At 38.7% G+C, this 17994-nt stretch overlaps 1 protein-coding gene across 3 annotated transcripts in view; it reads right to left on the bottom strand.

Annotated features, from left to right (window-relative positions):
• ZMIZ2 (zinc finger MIZ-type containing 2) overlaps positions 1-17994 on the bottom strand; it is a 126567-nt gene that overhangs the window by 38384 nt on the left and 70189 nt on the right. For all 3 annotated transcript variants that reach the window (XM_067470689.1, XM_067470688.1, XM_060786937.2), the window contains 3 exons: positions 15453-15591; positions 14299-14413; positions 9495-9697 (listed from right to left, as the gene is read on the bottom strand). In XM_067470689.1, coding sequence (XP_067326790.1) covers positions 9495-9697; positions 14299-14413; positions 15453-15502 — 368 coding nt within the window. In that variant the 5' untranslated portion in view covers positions 15503-15591. The remainder of the gene's footprint in view (positions 1-9494; positions 9698-14298; positions 14414-15452; positions 15592-17994) is intronic.

Raw genomic sequence — 17994 nt, 5'->3', positions numbered from 1 at the left:
CAATAAAATAATTAAAATGAAGAACAATTTTAACAAATATAAACTTATTAGTATTTCAGTGGGAAGTGTGGGCCTGCTTTTGGCTGATGAGATAGGAGTGCCGCGAGACCTGGGAGGAAGGAAGGAGGAGCTGAAACTCATGCGCGAGTCTCGCGAGAGGTGAAATAGTGTGACGAGAGTAGGACCCTCTCGCGAGAAGGGAACAGAAAGGAGTAAATAGGAAACCGGAAGTGGATGAAGCCAGCCCGCCAGGACCTTTCAAACCAGAAGAAGGGCAAAAAGGGCATAGAGAAGAAGGTGGAAAAGAAGAAGAAAAGGGTCTTCATCTGGAGCATCATTAATAATAATAATAATAATAATAATAATAACCCAAAATAAATAAATAAATAAATAAATTATATATAATTAATTAAATTAATCAATTAAAAATAATAATAAAATAAAAATTAAAAATAAAAATAAAAAATTAAATTAAATTAAACAAAAAAATAAAAAAAAATAAATCAATTAAAAAATAAAATAAAATAAATAAAAACCAATAAATAAATAAATAATATAAAATAAATATATATATAAATAATAATTAAAAATTAATTTATAATAAATAATTTTAATATATATATATATATATATATATATATATAAATAATTATTTAAATAAAATTAAATTATTGTTTAAATTAAAAGGGGAAAATAATAATAAAAAGAAGCTTCTCTTCTTATACAACTAATAAACTAATAAACTAAGTAGTCTCACAATAAACATAAATTGACATACAAAGGAAATAAAATCAAAACAAAGTTGACGATGCAAAGTGCTAAAGGAAAAAACCCACAACCTTCTAAAGGCCAAGCAAGAAGGGACTCCCTCTGCAAGCAAGACCCACCAAATGATGCACCAACAAAAAAAGATTCCTTAACTGAAGAGACAGTACTGAATAACATCCTTGCTGAAATTAAAAAGCTTTCGGCTAAGCAAGATGAACAACATAAGGAACTACAAGAGGAAATACAAAGCATGAAAAAAGATTTGAAGGAAGAAATAGGTAAGTTAAAAGAAGATGTAGATAAGGTGAAGAAAGAAAATGGACAGTAGGATGAATAAAATGGAAATCCTATCTCAGAAAATTCAGCAACAAACAGAACGATTAGAAAATAGAGTACTGGAATACCAATTAAGAATCCGAAACTTGGAGGAATCAAAGAATGAAAATGTTAAACAAATTATGATTGAACTCCTAGCAGACCTTCTAGAAGTCGACACAGAAGTTATAGGACAGGACGTAGACAGGGTGTATAGGGTGCCTACGGGATATGCTAAAAAACATAAAACTCCCCGAGATGTGGTGATAAGTTTCTGCTGCAAAAGCACAAGGGATGAAATCCTTAAAGAAAATGTGAAAAAATCAGGATTCTACAAAGACCAAAAAATAATAATAATGAAAGAAGTGACCCAACAAACTCTGGCGAGATGAAGAAAATTCTCCTTCCTAACAGAAGAACTAATCAAAAAGAAAAGAAAATTCAGGTGGGAAAAACAGATGGTATTACAGTTACCCTGAATGACAAACGGTACTGGTTAAACTCAGAGGAAACTGCAAGAGCATTCTACAATGACCATATCAAAGACAAAACGCAAGAATCTTCACAAAGGAAATTTGATAGTAATATGAAAAAGGACAAACCCAACGGAAATGAGACAGAACAAGAGAAAGGGATAGAGCTAGAAGATAAAGAAGATAAGGGAGCACATAAGTGGCCAAGGACTGGACAAGAAGAAGAAGAAAGAGAACTCAAGAGACTGAGAGAGTTCTCCCCTGAAAATTATCAGTTGGTATTGCCACAAGAAGTGCTACAATGGGAGATGCCTGAAGCCAATCATGAGTAAAAGTATCAAAATCTACTCAAACAACATCAATGGCTTGAACTCTCCCAATAAAAGAAAGAAAATCTTCAACTTCCTCTACCAAAAGAAATTAGACCTTATTGCACTACAAGAGACGCACATAGCGGACAGGCATACCAAATATTTAGTACATGAGAAATTGGGCAAGGAATTTCATGCATCGTATAAGGAAAAAAAGAGAGGTGTCGTAATATATGCCAAAGAATGGCTAAATCCTAAACAGCTTTTCAAAGACTTACAAGGAAGATATGTCGGTATTTTAATTGAAATAAAGGATCAAAAAATATTATTTTGCAATGTTTATTGCCCAAATGGTCCAAAAACAAAATTTGTAAGAGAATTAAAAAAAGAACTAGATAAATATGAATATGATGAATTAATACTCGTGGGAGACTTCAATGGGGTGGTAGACAGAATTCTAGATAAATCTTACAGTAACAGGGGAAAACCAAAAGGCACAAACAAGGCCTGTCTATTACCTAAAAAGTTCCTGGTACAATTAGAAAAATTAAATGTAAAAGATGTATGGAGACATCATAATGGTATAACCAAAGATTACACGTATTATTCGGGAAGACATGAATCTTGGTCTCGAATCGATATGGTCTGGGCCACCAGTGTCCTAACCATAAGAATAAAACAAATTAATATAACCCCAAGGATCTTTTCGGATCACTGTCCTTTAGAATTTTCAATTAAGGGGGATGCCACATCATTTAGATGGAGACTGAACGAAAATCTATTGAGAAAAGAGACTGACATAGAAAGAAATAAAAAACTTGCTAATAGAATACCTAGACAAACAAAGGAGAAGAAACCTCTAAAATTACCCAGTGGGAGGCTATGAAAGTAGTAATGAGGGGATACTTGATACAGCAAGAGGTCGTTAATAGGAAGAGAAAAAAATAAAGATTTTAAAGAGATAATGGAGAAGTTAAACAAAAACGAAGAATTATTGAAGAAAAAACCAAAAGATAAAAAACTAATTTTTACCTCAAAGACACAAATGGAATTACTACAAACGGAAAAATTAGAGAAGCAAATGAAATTCACAAAAGTAAGCTACTTCCAAAATGCAAATAAGATTGGCAAATGGTTAGCTAACAAAATTAAAAATCGCAAGCAAAAGCAACTAATCACTAAAATACAAGCACAGGAAAAAGTATATACTGAGGGACACAGTATCGCAAATCAATTTGTACAATTCTATAAAGGACTTTACAATAAAAGGAATGTATCAGAAGAAAATATCACAAAATACTTATGCGACTCTAATATCCCTAAATTAACAGATTCCCAAAGAGAAATTCTAAATGGTACTATCACCTCTTATGAAATCGATGAGGCTATCAACAAATTAAAATCCAACAAGGCACTGGGGCCAGATGGCTACACTGCCATCTTTTATAAAACTTTTAGAAATGAGCTGAGTCCCCTTTTAAAAGACATCCTAAATGACATCCTAAAAAATAAAACTATCCCTAATTCGTGGGAGAAAACAAACATTGTCTTGATACAAAAGGAAGGAATGGACCCAACGGAAGTAAAGAACTTTCGACCCATATCGTTGTTAAACAACGACTACAAAATCTTCGCTATAATTATGGCGGAAAGACTAAAAAAATTCTTAAAAGATTGGATATCTAAAGAACAAGTAGGGTTTCTCCCTAAGAGACAAATTAAAGACAACACCAGGATACTAATAGATACAATAGAATATTATGAAAGACACAATGAAAAGAAAGGAGCACTCATAGAATCATAGAATCATAGAGCTGGAAGAGACCTCATGGGCCATCCAGTCCAACCCCCTGCCAAGAAGCAGGAATATTGCATTCAAATCACCCCTGACAAATGGCCATCCAGCCTCTGCTTAAAAGCTTCCAAAGAAGGAGCCTCCACCACACTCCGGGGCAGAGAGTTCCACTGCTGAACGGCTCTCACAGTCAGGAAGTTCTTCCTAATGTTCAGATGGAATCTCCTCTCTTGTAGTTTGAAGCCATTGTTCCGCGTCCTAGTCTCCAAGGAAGCAGAAAACAAGCTTGCTCCCTCCTCCCTGTGGCTTCCTCTCACATATTTATACATGGCTATCATATCTCCTCTCAGCCTTCTCTTCTTCAGGCTAAACATGCCCAGTTCCCTAAGCCGCTCCTCATAGGGCTTGTTCTCCAGACCCTTGATCATTTTAGTCGCCCTCCTCTGGACACTTTCCAGCTTGTCAACATCTCTCTTGAATTGTGGTGCCCAGAATTGGACACAATATTCCAGATGTGGTCTAACCAAAGCAGAATAGAGGGGTAGCATTACTTCCTTAGATCTAGACACTATGCTTCTATTGATGCAGGCCAAAATCCCATTGGCTTTTTTTGCCGCCACATCACATTGTTGGCTCATGTTTAACTTGTTGTCCACGAGGACTCCAAGATCTTTTTCACACGTACTGCTCTCGAGCCAGGCGTCCCCCATTCTGTATCTTTGCATTACATTTTTTCTGCCAAAGTGGAGTATCTTGCATTTGTCACTGTTGAACTTCATTTTGTTAGTTTTGGCCCATCTCTCTAATCTGTCAAGATCGTTTTGAATTCTGCTCCTGTCCTCTGGACTATTGGCTATCCCTCCCAATTTGGTGTCGTCTGCAAACTTGATGATCATGCCTTCTAGCCCTTCATCTAAGTCATTAATAAAGATGTTGAACAGGACCGGGCCCAGGACGGAACCCTGCGGCACTCCGCTCGTCACTTCTTTCCAAGATGAAGAGGAAGCATTAGTGAGCACTCTCTGTGTTCGTCCACTTAACCAATTACAGATCCACCTCACCGTAGTTTTGCCTAGCCCACATTGGACTAGTTTCCTTGCCAGAAGGTCATGGGGGACCTTGTCGAAGGCCTTACTGAAATCCAGGTACGCTACATCCACGGCATTCCCCGCATCTACCCAGCTTGTAGCTCTATCGAAGAAAGAGATCAGATTAGTCTGGCATGACTTGTTTTTGATAAATCCATGTTGACTATTAGCGATGACTGCATTTGTTTCTAAGTGTTTGCAGACCACTTCCTTAACAATCTTTTCCAGAATCTTGCCCGGTATCGACGTGAGACTGACCGGACGGTAGTTGTTTGGGTCGTCCTTTTTTCCCTTCTTGAAGATTGGGACCACATTGGCCCTCCTCCAATCTGCTGGAACTTCTCCCGTTCTCCAAGAACTCTCAAAGATGGTTGCCAATGGTTCCGAAATGACTTCCGCTAGTTCCTTCAATACTCTGGGGTGTAGTTGATCTGGCCCTGGGGACTTGAACTCATTAAGAGCGGCCAGGTATTCCTGGACGACTTCTTTCCCAATTTGGGGTTGGATGTCCTCCAATCCCTCATCCACTCCATCTTGCTGAGGTTGAAGACTCTCTTTTTGTGAGAAGACCGAGGCAAAGAAGGCATTAAGTAGTTCTGCCTTTTCCCTATCCCCTGTCAGCATTGCCCCATCTTCTCCTCGAAGAGGTCCTATCGCCTCCTTGTTTTTCCTTTTTCTACTGACATAAGAATAGAAGCCCTTTTTATTGTTTTTAATGTCCCTGGCAAGTCTGAGCTCGTTTTTTGCTTTAGCCTTGCGGACCTTTTCCCTACAGGTGTTGGCTATTTGTTTGAATTCTTCTTTGGTGATTTCTCCCTTTTTCCACTTCTTGTGCATGTCTCTTTTGTGTCTTAGCACAGTTAGAAGTTCTTTGGACATCCATTCTGGCTTCTTTGCACTTGTCCTATTTTTTCTCTTTGTTGGCACGGTTTGCAATTGCGCCTTGAGTATTTCACTCTTGAGAAATTCCCATCCATCCGTAGCTCCCTTGTCTTTTAGTATCTGTGTCCACTGAATGCTGCTCAGCGTTTCCTTCATTTTTTGGAAATCAGCTCTCCTAAAGTCCAAAATGCGGGTTTGACTTGTCTTAGTTTCGGCCTCCTCTTTATAGATGCAGAAAAAGCCTTTGATAAGATCAATTGGAATTTTCTAAAGTTACTAATAAATGAGATAGATATGGGCTATTATTTTAAAAATGCAGTAGAGGCAATCTACTCAACCCAGGAGGCGACCCTTATAATAAATGGTCAGGAGATAAGAAATCCCATAAAAATCACGCAAGGTACACGCCAGGGCTGTCCTCTATCCCCCCTTCTTTTCATTTTGATAATGGAAATCCTGATTAGGAATATAAATAAAGACCAAAAATTAAAAGGTATGAAAATAATCAAACATCATTACAAATTAAGAGTTTATGCCGATGACGTTGCATGTATTGTGGAAGACCCGGTAAGTAACATCAAGGATTGGTTAAGGAAAATTGAAAACTTTGGAAACTTGGCCGGTTTTAATTTGAATAAGCAAAAAACAAAACTATTGGTTAAGAATATGGACGAAAACGCCAAAATTTTACTACAAGAAATTTCAGGAATTAAAATTGAAAACAAAATAAAGTACTTAGGGATCACCATCACAAAGAGTAATGTAACTTTAATAAAAAATAATTACGAACCACTATGGAAAAAAATCCAAAAGGACATGGATAGATGGAAACATCAAAACATTTCTCTGTTAGAACGAATAGCATTAGTTAAAATGGTGGTTCTCCCTCGACTCTTATTTTTGTTTCAAACTTTGTCCGTTATAAGAAGCGACTACCTATTTAAGAAATGGAATTCGGACCTATCAAAATTCATTTGGCAAAACCGAAAACCAAGAATAAGCCTAAAGATATTAATGGATGAAAGAAGAAGGGGTGGATTAGGTTTACCAAATCTCAAAGCCTATTATGAGACATGTAATTTGGTCGCTATTAAAGAGTGGGCCACATTAGAAGATACCTCACTACTAGCGCTGGAGGGACACGATCTTAGAGCCGGCTGCCATGGATATTTGTGGTATAATAAGAGAAAGGTGGAAAAAGGTTTCAGTGACCACTACATAAGGGCTGCACTAATAAGAACATGGGAGAAATATAGACCCAGACTATTTAATAGTACACCTCTCTGGATCTCCCCAGTAGAAGCTAAACATAAAAGGGAGTTGGAAGAGGAGAACTGGTTAACATACCAACAATTACTAAAAAAAAAATGAGGACGGCAATCTAATACTAAAATCTTTAGAGGAGATAAAATATTTAAATAAAAAATTCACGTGGCTGAACTATCACCAAATACACCAAGAATTTAAAGAAGATGGAAAGCCTGGCTTCTGCCAAGTTCAAGGGCTGTGGGATATGACAATGAAAAAGACCAAAAAACTGAGCAAATTTTTTTATCAACAACTACTTGCATGGGACACTGAAGAGGAACAGCTAAAAAACTGTCAGGTTAAGTGGGCAAAAGATATAGGTCATAGCATATTGATAAAACAATGGGAAGAAATCTGGAATACCAAGATAAAGTATACAGAAGCCAGTGACCTACGTGAGAATTGGTATAAGATGTTTTTCCGATGGCACTACACACCTGAAAAACTGGCCAAATTCAACAAAAACATCTCAAGTAGTTGCTGGAAGTGCGGGAAGGAAACGGGAACTTTCTATCACCAATGGTGGTCCTGTAGACAAATAAAAAAGTACTGGAAGGAGATACACCAGGCTTCCCAAAAAATCTTAAAGACCAGTTTCCCACAAATGCCAGAGACATATTTACTAGGAATCTCAAATGTGAAGTTAGACAAGAATCAAGAAAAAGTGCTTTTCTTGCTTAGCACAGCGGCAAGGATACTTGTCGCAAGAATTTGGAAGCAAAAAGAAATTCCAAGCCTGGAAGAATGGATCCTTAAAGTTTTCGAGATCATCCAAATGGACTGCCTCTCGCAAAGACTAAAAGGGATGCATAAGAGGACAAATTGGTCTGGATTCAAAGACTTTATCAGAACCAGGGAGGTCCCACTACAGATAGATCTGTCTAGCATCTGAATTAGGAACTTACAGGAAGTACTGTCGGCAGAAACAAGGAGTACCAATGAGATGAAGACTCCCGGAAGACTTTTGGGAAGTAACACAAAAGAATGCCTTTTTTAAAATTTCTTTCCCCCCCCCTCCCTTCTCATTCTCTTGCTCTCTTCTTCCCCCCTTTTAATCTCCCTTTTTTTTCTTCCCTTTTCTCTCTTTTTTTTTCTTCTTCTTTCTTCTCTCTCTTTCTTCACTTTCCCTCACTCTAACTCTCTCCCACCCCCGGTCTTGCACCTTTTAATGTACACATATATGTAAAACTTAATAAAGATTATACATAAAAAAGAGATAGGATTGTTGTTGTGTGCTTTCAAGTCATTTCAGACTTAGGTTGACTCTCAGCAATGGTCGGGTAAATGACCTTGGAGGGCCGCATTTGGCCCCCGGGCCTTAGTTTGAGGACCCCTATTATAGATTATAGTAAAGCCTCTGATTATGTTAATCATAAAAACAATGGATTGCTCTGAAATAAATGAGTGTGGTAGAAGATTTTAATGTCCGCATGTATCACCTGTACTCAGGAGAAAAGGCTATGGTCAAGACAGAATACAAAAAACTGAATTATTTCTAATTGGCAAAAGTTTTTACAGTGAACACACTTGACCTACTTTCGCAGGGTTGTTGTGAGAAAAGAGTGAAGAAGAAAATAAGAATGCACTCAGTTTTAATCTGGTGGAAAGGCAGAATATCACTTTTAAAAAGGTATACCTGGGGTCATGCAAAGATTTCTTGGACAGAAAGTGGTTGTGAAAGAAAAAAGTTTACGAAGCCCTATGTAGAGGCCTACATGTTTCCACCCTGAAAAAAATAATGATTTGACCAAGTCCACCGAAAGGTCACGATAGTCAAAACAAAGGCTGGAATTCTGTTAGGGACACACACATGCGTAAGTCACGTTATGCATGTGGGGTCAAAAAGTCACTATTGTGCAACAAACATATTCTGCTGGTAGCATAGGCAGAATGTTCAGCTTTGTCTTGTTTTTGTAAGTTGCACATTTTGCATTACTTGTAGATAGTTTTATTTGCAGATTCTACTGCGTTTTATGAATTTTAAATTTTATCACATGGGGTTTATGTATGTTCGTTGTTTTTAGATTTATATTGTTTTATATGCTTGTGTATTGCTGTCTTGAGTGAGACTCTTTGTAGTGTTTCTGTGAGTCGCCTTGAGTCTCTTTGGGGAGATGGTGGCGGGGTATAAATAAACTTAATAATGAATTAATTAATTACTTGTTGCTGTTGTGCACCTTAAACTTTGCATTGTGTTTTATGCATTCCATAATAGTGCCCTGTCACTGACATGTGTTGCTCAATGTGCTGTTCTGCATGGGGGTTGAATTGCATATCTCCCCATGAGAAGACTGGATTGAGACCAGAGCTAAAGGAAGACTGGTTTGAGATCAGACCAGATCAGATCGTGGCTCCATCTTTCAGCCAGTTTGAGATCAGATCGTGGCTCCATCTTTCAGCCAGTTTGCTCCCTCAGCCTAGCAAAACAATCAACCAGTCAAATCCTACTTGGGCTTTAATGTAGTCAGGGCAGCAGTGCTGGATGAAGGCAGCCTATTTCACAAAGGTTCAGTGTACAACAATAGGTGAGGTAGACTGTGCCTCCAAAGGCTACCTTGTGGCGAAGCCTGGCCCTCCAGGATAAGAGTTGCGGCTGTACATCCCAGGCTGCACGTAGCCCTTGCCAGTGGAGCCCTCAGGGAAAGGCTGTTGTCCCATAAATTGAGGCGAGCTCATTCCAGAGCCACTGCTGGCCACGCTGGGCATCATGGGATTGCCAGAGGTGTTTCCCCCAGGGCCCATGGGGTTTCCAAAAACCTGCAAAGAAGCAGAACCCAAAAGAGATACTGTAAGCAAGTAAAGAAATATGACAAAAAACTGATCTCTATCTTCATCTGAAGCATCCAAATTTGGACTAGATCTACAGCATGTGGGCATTAGTTTAACTTTTTTTGATGAACCCTAAGATTTGTCCAATGTAAAACACAGAATTATGAGACAGAATGCTTCTAAAGTCCATAGTCATCCCAATGTACGAGCGCTCGTATATCAGTGCTCAGTGTACTGTCCTTTTTGCATGAGAATTCACTCCCCATCCTCCATCCCACCAACAGGCTTCTTCCTCTCACCATCCCAATTTCATAGGGGCAAGATTAATGCACACTACCTACAGATGTTGGAAGAAGAAGCCCCGGGAGGTGCAATGGGTTAAACCCTTGTGCCGGCAGGACTGAAGACCGACAGGTCGGGGTTCGTATCTGGGGAGAGCGTGAATGAGCTCCCTCTGTCAGCTCCAGATCCCCATGCTGGGACATGAGAAAAGCCTCCTACAAGGATAGTAAAACACTAAGCATTTGGGTGTCACATAGAAACGGCTGATTCTCTCACACCAGAAGTAACTTGTAGGTTCTCAAGTTGCACGTGACACACAAAAAAAAATGGGGGCCAAAAACAAGAAACCAGGACCATCTAAGGTCAGTCCAAGAAGTACCAGGAGATCTTGATCTATGTTTACTCCTCTCTGGAATGGAAGATTTACAAGGTTCTCTCAGTTTTTTAAAAAGAAACAACTGCTGTTGCACATCTTAGCATTAACATGGAAGAGTAGGGTTTAATTTGCCACTTAATAGTATTTTTTGTAATTGTCTTTTATGTGTACTGTACACCGCCATGAGTCGCCCTTATGGGCTGAGAATGGCGGTTAATAAGTGCATCAAATAAATAAATAAATAAATAAATAAATATTCCTACTCCTTCGCAAAACTTTGGAAACAAGAAAAAGTTCCTGAAACTGAAGATTGGATAACTAAACTGTGTGAAATTAAAGACATGGACAAATTAACTTTTTTTTGAAGAACTATTCAGGTAAATCGACTAAATTGACAAACTGGGATCTTTTCCAGGAGTATGATAAGACAATCAGAAGAATGCAATAATTAAATAAAACTAGGGGTATAGATTAAATAAAAAGAACAATAAGAATAACTAAGCTTGGAATGGAAGTCAAGATATATTTTTTAGATATACTACCCTTTTTTCCCTCAGTTTTTCCTACTTTCCTATAATCACATTGTTCCACCACTTTTATGTAAATAAATCTGAGGATACTTTGCTCTTTCTTATTTTAGACCTCTTTTCCTACTTTCCTATTATCACATTGTTCCGCAGCATTCTATGTAAATAAAAATTCTCTCCTTCTCTTATTTTCAATAAAAAATTATTTTAAAAAATACTATTTCTGCTCCCATGCCATTCATAGGGGTTATATCCAACAGAGGCTTTTTTTTCCTATCAGAGAAAGCTTTACTGACTAAATCTCTCAATACAGAACCAAAACCAATTTGAAAAAAGCTAGCCATTCTTGGTTTAATAAGACAAAGAAAAGAGGAAAATCACAAGGATAAATGAGGTGGAGGGGTGGAAGATGAAATGGAAGAGATACAAGTAGCAGAAGGATTAATGCACACTACCTACAGAAGTAGGTTTACAGCTTTGACTCTACCATTTCATCTAGAAAAAGAGTAAACGTAAGAAAGCCCAGGATTCATTCAGGTTGTAGTTAGATGCTTCCCTTTGACATCATTTTGAGCTCTTTATATATCATAAGAAAGTACAATAATTCAAACTGTCAGGGTTTGAGGTGAATAAATAAGACTCAAAGAGTGTTTGACATTGTTTTAAAGTCTAAGAGAGATACCGCCTGCATGGTTTTAGGATAAAAGGATCCAACTGAAGAGGCGATTAGGAGTCAAGAATCTCTATAAAATCCTGGTCTAAGAGTTCAGCCTTGCAAGCAACCTTGTGAAAAGAAGCTAAAGACATTTGGAAAAGGAGGTGCTTGCTTTCAAGGCACCATTCAACTGCAGCTCCTATTAGCACTTGCCACGCAGCAATGATGGATGAGAGCTGTAGTTTGCTAACAGGACTATACTTTTCCTTGCCCTGTGTTAAAGTTAGAATCCTGTGCATGCCTACTCACATGTAATAATAAAGAGATCACCAAGATCAATATTTATTGCACATTAATATGAAGAACAGGAGTGGATGACTTGTAGCCCCCATATGATGATGGACTACAACTGCCATCACCTTCTTGGTTATGCTGGCTAGGACTGATAGGAATTGTAGTCCAACATCTGAAGGACCACAAGTTGACCAGTGTGATGTCTATGGTTGCAGGAGGTCTATATGCGCTCATATGGGAATAAGCCTCATTGAATGCAATGAAAGAAGACATGCATATAATTGTACCCTTAATTAGCATTATTAATTTATTATTGTTAACAAACTTTAATTATAAAGTCGTAAATAATAATTGTATTAACTTTATCAAGTAACTGCACAGCTTGCAATGTTATGGAGCATAGCAGAGATTGATTATTTTCCACATTTGCTTGTTTTCAGAGGTAGGAAGTATTACTTTTTTTGAATTACCGTTTCCAGATGTTGACTGTGGGATTCCAAGATTGTTAGTTCAAAACAAGCACTCATCCAGGCACTGCTTGTTTTCATCACAGAAGCCAAACTCAACCCCTATGCAATTTACCACTGTTTAACAACACTTCTTGGAAGCCAGATTAAAATTAAAACAACAAGATCCAAGGCCAGGTGAAGAAGGTATTTTAAAAGAGAAATACATCTCATTCTCCAATTGAAAATGGGGGGTGGGGGGGTGGGATATGTATCTATTTACATGTTTAGTAGTTGAAACCAGGAGAGGAAGGGAGGCAGCTCAGTCAAGGGAAAGAATTCCGACTTTCCTCTCTAACAGCTTGAACAACATGGAATGCACTAGAATGGTGGGAGACAAAAAGCCCTGCTGGGAATGGAATGTACTCTAATCTTATCTTGTCCCTGTTTCGCAGGAGAAGGGAAAACCCCTCCTGCTCCTCTCCTTACCTGCCAACTTTAGCCCAAAAATAAAGGAGACAGAGTTCCTTTGGGGGGTGGGGAGGCAAGACATTAAGTATACTAGTACAATTATTATTATTTCTATCTGGAGAGAAACGGAGTTAGGTTGTCTTCTTAAATATGCTTACTGGAAAGCAAGACTTGTACACAGTGGGACTGGCAGCACAAACCTAAAGAAAGGTCTCCATTTGGAGGTAAGCATGTGATCTTCTAGGGGCTATTAAGACAGCATAGCTAGTCTTAGTCATGGGCCTGAAATTTGTCCCATTCGTTTAATTCGCGTTTCCTTTTTGTTTCATCCATTTGGATGGTATAAAGAAGCGTATATGATATCAATCTTGCCACTGGCACCAATTATATAGAAGTGCGAAGTTATATCTTATTATAAATCACGCCGCTTGCCACCAATATGACAAAATGCGTAGTGATCTATCACCAAGTATCTCACCAGTATAAAGCATATACTATAATATATCCCATAGCTGAACACCACTGTAAAGGATTATATGTAATATCACACTACTGGACAATAGTATAGTAGCGAAATGATGTTAGATGTGTGTAATAGTAGAGTGAACACTGCTTCAGTCTTCCTTTGGTTTAATGCTGCCACCAACCCAAGATGTCTTAGGATTTTTAAAATGAGTTTTTGAGGTAAACTTTTCCCCTTCTCTGCCAACACAGCTCTCCCCTTTGCTCCCAAAATGACTGCTTGGATAAGAGACCTTTCTGTGGTATCAGGATGTTAAAGAGGCTGGAATTATCACAAATGATTACAGATAGATTGAGGCACGATAGAGACCTTTTTAAAAGTTAAATAGAAAAAGATTTATTTATACAAAACAGACAACTAACTTCTTCTTCTGAGAGGCACAAAACGCTTGACTTGTTAGAAATGTATAGTAGCTTGATGGTTGCTTGAAAAGAGTTTTTTCACTTAGTTACATACAGAGCTAATCAAGAAGATATAGCTTCTGGATACAAAAATCCCTCACTCTACAGAGAAATAGCAATGAGCTACTGACTAACCTATCCTAGGCAGTCTAGTATTTTCTGTTGGTCATGGGAGTTCTGTGTGCCACGTTTGGTTCTATTCCATCGTTGGTGGAGTTCAGAGTGCTCTTTGATTATAGGTGAACTATAAATCCCAGCAACTACAACTCCCAAATGACAAACTCATTTTTGAGTGATGGTCACTCCTTGGGTTAGTAGGTGTCTTGTCACCAAATTTGGCGGCAATTTGTCCAGTGGTTTTTGAGTTATGTTAATCCAACAAATGAACATTATATTTTTATTTAGATAGATGAGAAGAGCGAACAGGGCCTCTGCCACAATGTTTCAATTTAGAGATCTAGAAGGTTCTGAATTGCACCAAACATATGCGGGTAAGCCATATGTGCAATTTCACAGACACCATGTAGAAGAAAATACCCATTCTCCACAATTCAGCCTCATCCCATTGCCATTCTGCCCTGCTATACTCAGTTTTGGAAGGTTGTAGAAAGTACCTGACTCTGGGATGTGTTGCTGACTCCCCACACCGTGGTCACCACTGAGAGAGATCCTGCAGGCTGATTGGTATTCTGTTGCCAAGGAACTGACTCGTAGGCATATGAACCGTCACTAGGAAAGGACACATAGAAGAAGAAGAAGAAGAAGAAAGAATTAGAGCAACACACCGTAATTTAATTAGAAGCCCTGGGGAAGAGACAGGAAATATGTGCATGAAACAGGGCACACAGGGACATTCCTGGCTAGACAAGAGGGAGAAGCATTCCAAAATTCAGGAATAAAGGTGAGGGCCAAGCTTACCTAGAAGGGAGAGGCAAAACTCTTGAGGATTTTTTTTTTTACAAAAATCTATCAGGACATGCTGGTTAGAGAATCCTAAGAGCCATAAACTGCTAACCCCCCCCCCCCATCCTCTAGTGCACCAAAAATGCTTACATTTCTTTAGTTTCCCATCCGTAATGATAAGTAGAAGTGATGTCACCCCATTTCCTGTCACAATTTTGGAGGAGAAAAGTAGTATTTTTACACATCTGAGGGGCGCTTTTTTCCACTCAAAAATCACACTGAATTATTATTATTTAATTGTGATTTAAAGGGCTTTGGGGAATAGCAGGCTTTGAGCGCCATATTTTCTCAATTTAAATGAGAGCTCTGCTACTGTGCAATATAGTATATTTATTTATTTATTTGTATCCCACTTTTATCTCTGATTGAAATACTATCTGCCCAGTTTTAAACTTCTTTACGAGCGTGAGAATTAAGGAATTTTGTGGTGAACCTTGTCATATTGCAAACTAGCACTGTCAAATTTCAGAACTGCAACAGCAACTCAGGGTGTATCTACACTATAGAATTAATGTAATTCGATACCACTTTTAACTGCCACAGTTCAATTATGCAAAATCTTTGGAGTTTTCATTTGGCAGGGCCCAGTACTGTTTTGCCAGATAATGCGAAATACTTTGTAAAACTACAACTCACATGATTCCACAGCACTGAGCAGTTGGAGTGTTGTGAAACTGCATGAATTCTACAATGTAGATACACTCCAAGTGCAATTTATTCCAAGAGTAAAACAAAGAGAGGACTAAGAACACAAGTTCAGACTTAGTGGAAAACAGCAAAGGAAGGCCAACACAGCCATACTCACCCATGTGGGGTGGGTGGGAGCGATGGTTTCATTGGGTTCATTGAGTTCATTGGCTACAGGAAGGTGAAGGGGTTGGGTGCAGGATCTCCCAAGGCAACCCAGTGAGAGCAGTAGCAGTTGTATCACAGCTCCAGCTGGGCTAGAGAGAAGGAAGCAGGAAGCAAGATATTAAAATACACAGTGGTCACAAGCTTCAATTTCAATCTCTTAAGCAATTGTTCAATCATGGCAAATTGGCAACACATTAAGCTATCTTAAGAGTTGGAAGGTGGCCTAATCATATGGAACCCTGGAGTTTGAAGTTCTGTGAAGTACTATATTTAGAAGTTTCCACTGGAGGGTTCTAGTGCATGATCAGACTAAAATCCTAGGTCTCCATAGGTTATAACCATAACAGTTAATGTGGTATAAAATGGATATAATTATGTAGTGTGAAACAAACCCAGATTGTGCTATTTCTTCTGCCAGATCAGCACTAGATTTGCTGGGGCCTAAACGTGGGAAAGTCTCAGGGATAAATAACCAAAAGCAAGAGCAGAAAGTGCATTGTACATTTAGAAGACACATGAGTCTGCTTATAAAACATCATCAGAAATGTAAAAGATGCCCAGCGAAATATTGCTGTTGCTGGAGAGACAGTCAGAAAGCCAGACAGGGTACAGCTACATTTGTGTCTTTGCAACTTCTTTTAATATCTTCTATATAAATACAAATGTAATGTTCGTTTGTGGGATGAACATAACTCAAAAACCACTGGACGAATTGACACCAAGTTTGGGCACAATACATCTATCAGGCCAACGAGTGACAATCACTCATAAAAAACACTGAAAAACACAGAAGAGGCTTCAAAAGCCACAAAATAAAAAAATACATTACAAAACCACATATATACACATATATACAAATACACACACACACAAAACACATATACACAGACTGGGCCACAACAATGCGGGACAGGGGATGGCTAGTTTCTTTTATATTTTCACAAAATTGAGTGTGGCTTCTATTCCAAATCAACCTTTGTTCTACACAAACATACAACTGCTACAGTTCATCTGTTCCACCCACAAAGTCGCAAAATTTTATTTACAACATTTTAAAGATTCATCAAAGTTATGGCAAATTATAATCAAAATAACTAAAACCTTTGAAAAGTTACTTTTTTGGGCTACATCACCCAAATGCTGGCAGTCTGAGAAATGCAACCCAAAAAGTTCACTTTTTGAAGCTCTATAGTGGTGACATATCAAATCCAGGATCAGAGAGGCTGATCTGTTTCTGCATGAGTTGTTGAACAAGAAATGTTACTGTTACCCTTGTGTCTTGTTTGCAGGTTTCCCATTAACATCTAGTTGGAGTCAATGTGCTATACTTGCACAGTGTGACTGAGCACCAGAGTACTGGACAAGATCGTGTGGGATTTTTTTTCCTGGTTGAGCACCAAGAGAGAAACTGGTGACACCCACTGAGTTTCTCTGGCTGAATTATGATTTCAGATTCCATGTGTGAAAGTAAACATTCTTGCTACAGGCAAATTCTAGCCACGGCATCACCTTGAATGACTTCAATAAAGGACATTTTGACTCATTTGTGAGGGGTAAGGCCATCTTAGTCATGATGACTCTGTTATTTTCTGCATCAGAGTCAATGTGCCTCTCAAGTGACTGGTGGATCTCATAACTAAGAACCAGGGATTCTACATTATGGTTCAGCCCTAACTTTTAGGGAAGACCCAAGATGCCCCATCGCTCTGGTGGATATGGTTCAAAACCTTGGACAGATCTTTTAAACCAAAGACTAAACCCTGGAGTGGATTCACTACTTCAATGACATGGAAGCTTCCAACCAATCCTACTACTACTATTGGCTTAGGAGGACAAACATGGGGTTGCTACCGCAATCACCTTCTGTTTGTGGGCTTTGCAAGACTATCTCATTGGCTATAGTGGAAAACAGAACACTGGCCTAGAAAGAGCTTTGATCCTGTCCCAATCCTCGAACAATGTTATACACCCCCCCCCCCAAACATAGTTTAAATTTATGTGCCCTTTGTACCTCTTCAGTTACAGGCTGTTTCTCATTTACAGAAAGCCAATGGATGCTTTCCATTAATCAGCATGTGTTTGGACATCCCAGATTCAATGTGAGCACAACGGCAATAACAGAAAGGTAAGTGCTGTACAGTACACACAAGCACAGCTCGCTGCTGATCTTCGCCTATGGAATTCTTGCACCTTGGCCTACTTCACAGGGGATTAAAAGGGAGAAGGGGAAAACCTCACACAGCACCCTGAACCCATGGGAGGAAAGGTGGACTATAAATGGGACAGACAGAAAAGTGAGCAATCAATATTCAGCCCTACACTCTCTCCAGGCTGTAATGATATAGCTCAACCTTCCTCTTATGTCCTCAAGTATCCTTTTCTCCTCCAGTATCGTCAAAGCTGCAAGTGGGTGGCAGACTTCACTGCTATCTTTATCTCTTTTTTTCCAGATTTAAAAAAAAAAAAAAAAACACCCTGCCTATTCCTGTTCA

This window comes from Anolis sagrei, chromosome 7 (assembly GCF_037176765.1).
Source record: "Anolis sagrei isolate rAnoSag1 chromosome 7, rAnoSag1.mat, whole genome shotgun sequence".
Classification (NCBI taxonomy): domain Eukaryota; kingdom Metazoa; phylum Chordata; class Lepidosauria; order Squamata; family Dactyloidae; genus Anolis; species Anolis sagrei.
The sequence above is the reverse complement of the archived record's forward strand: the minus strand, read 5'-3'. Positions and strand labels throughout refer to the sequence as shown.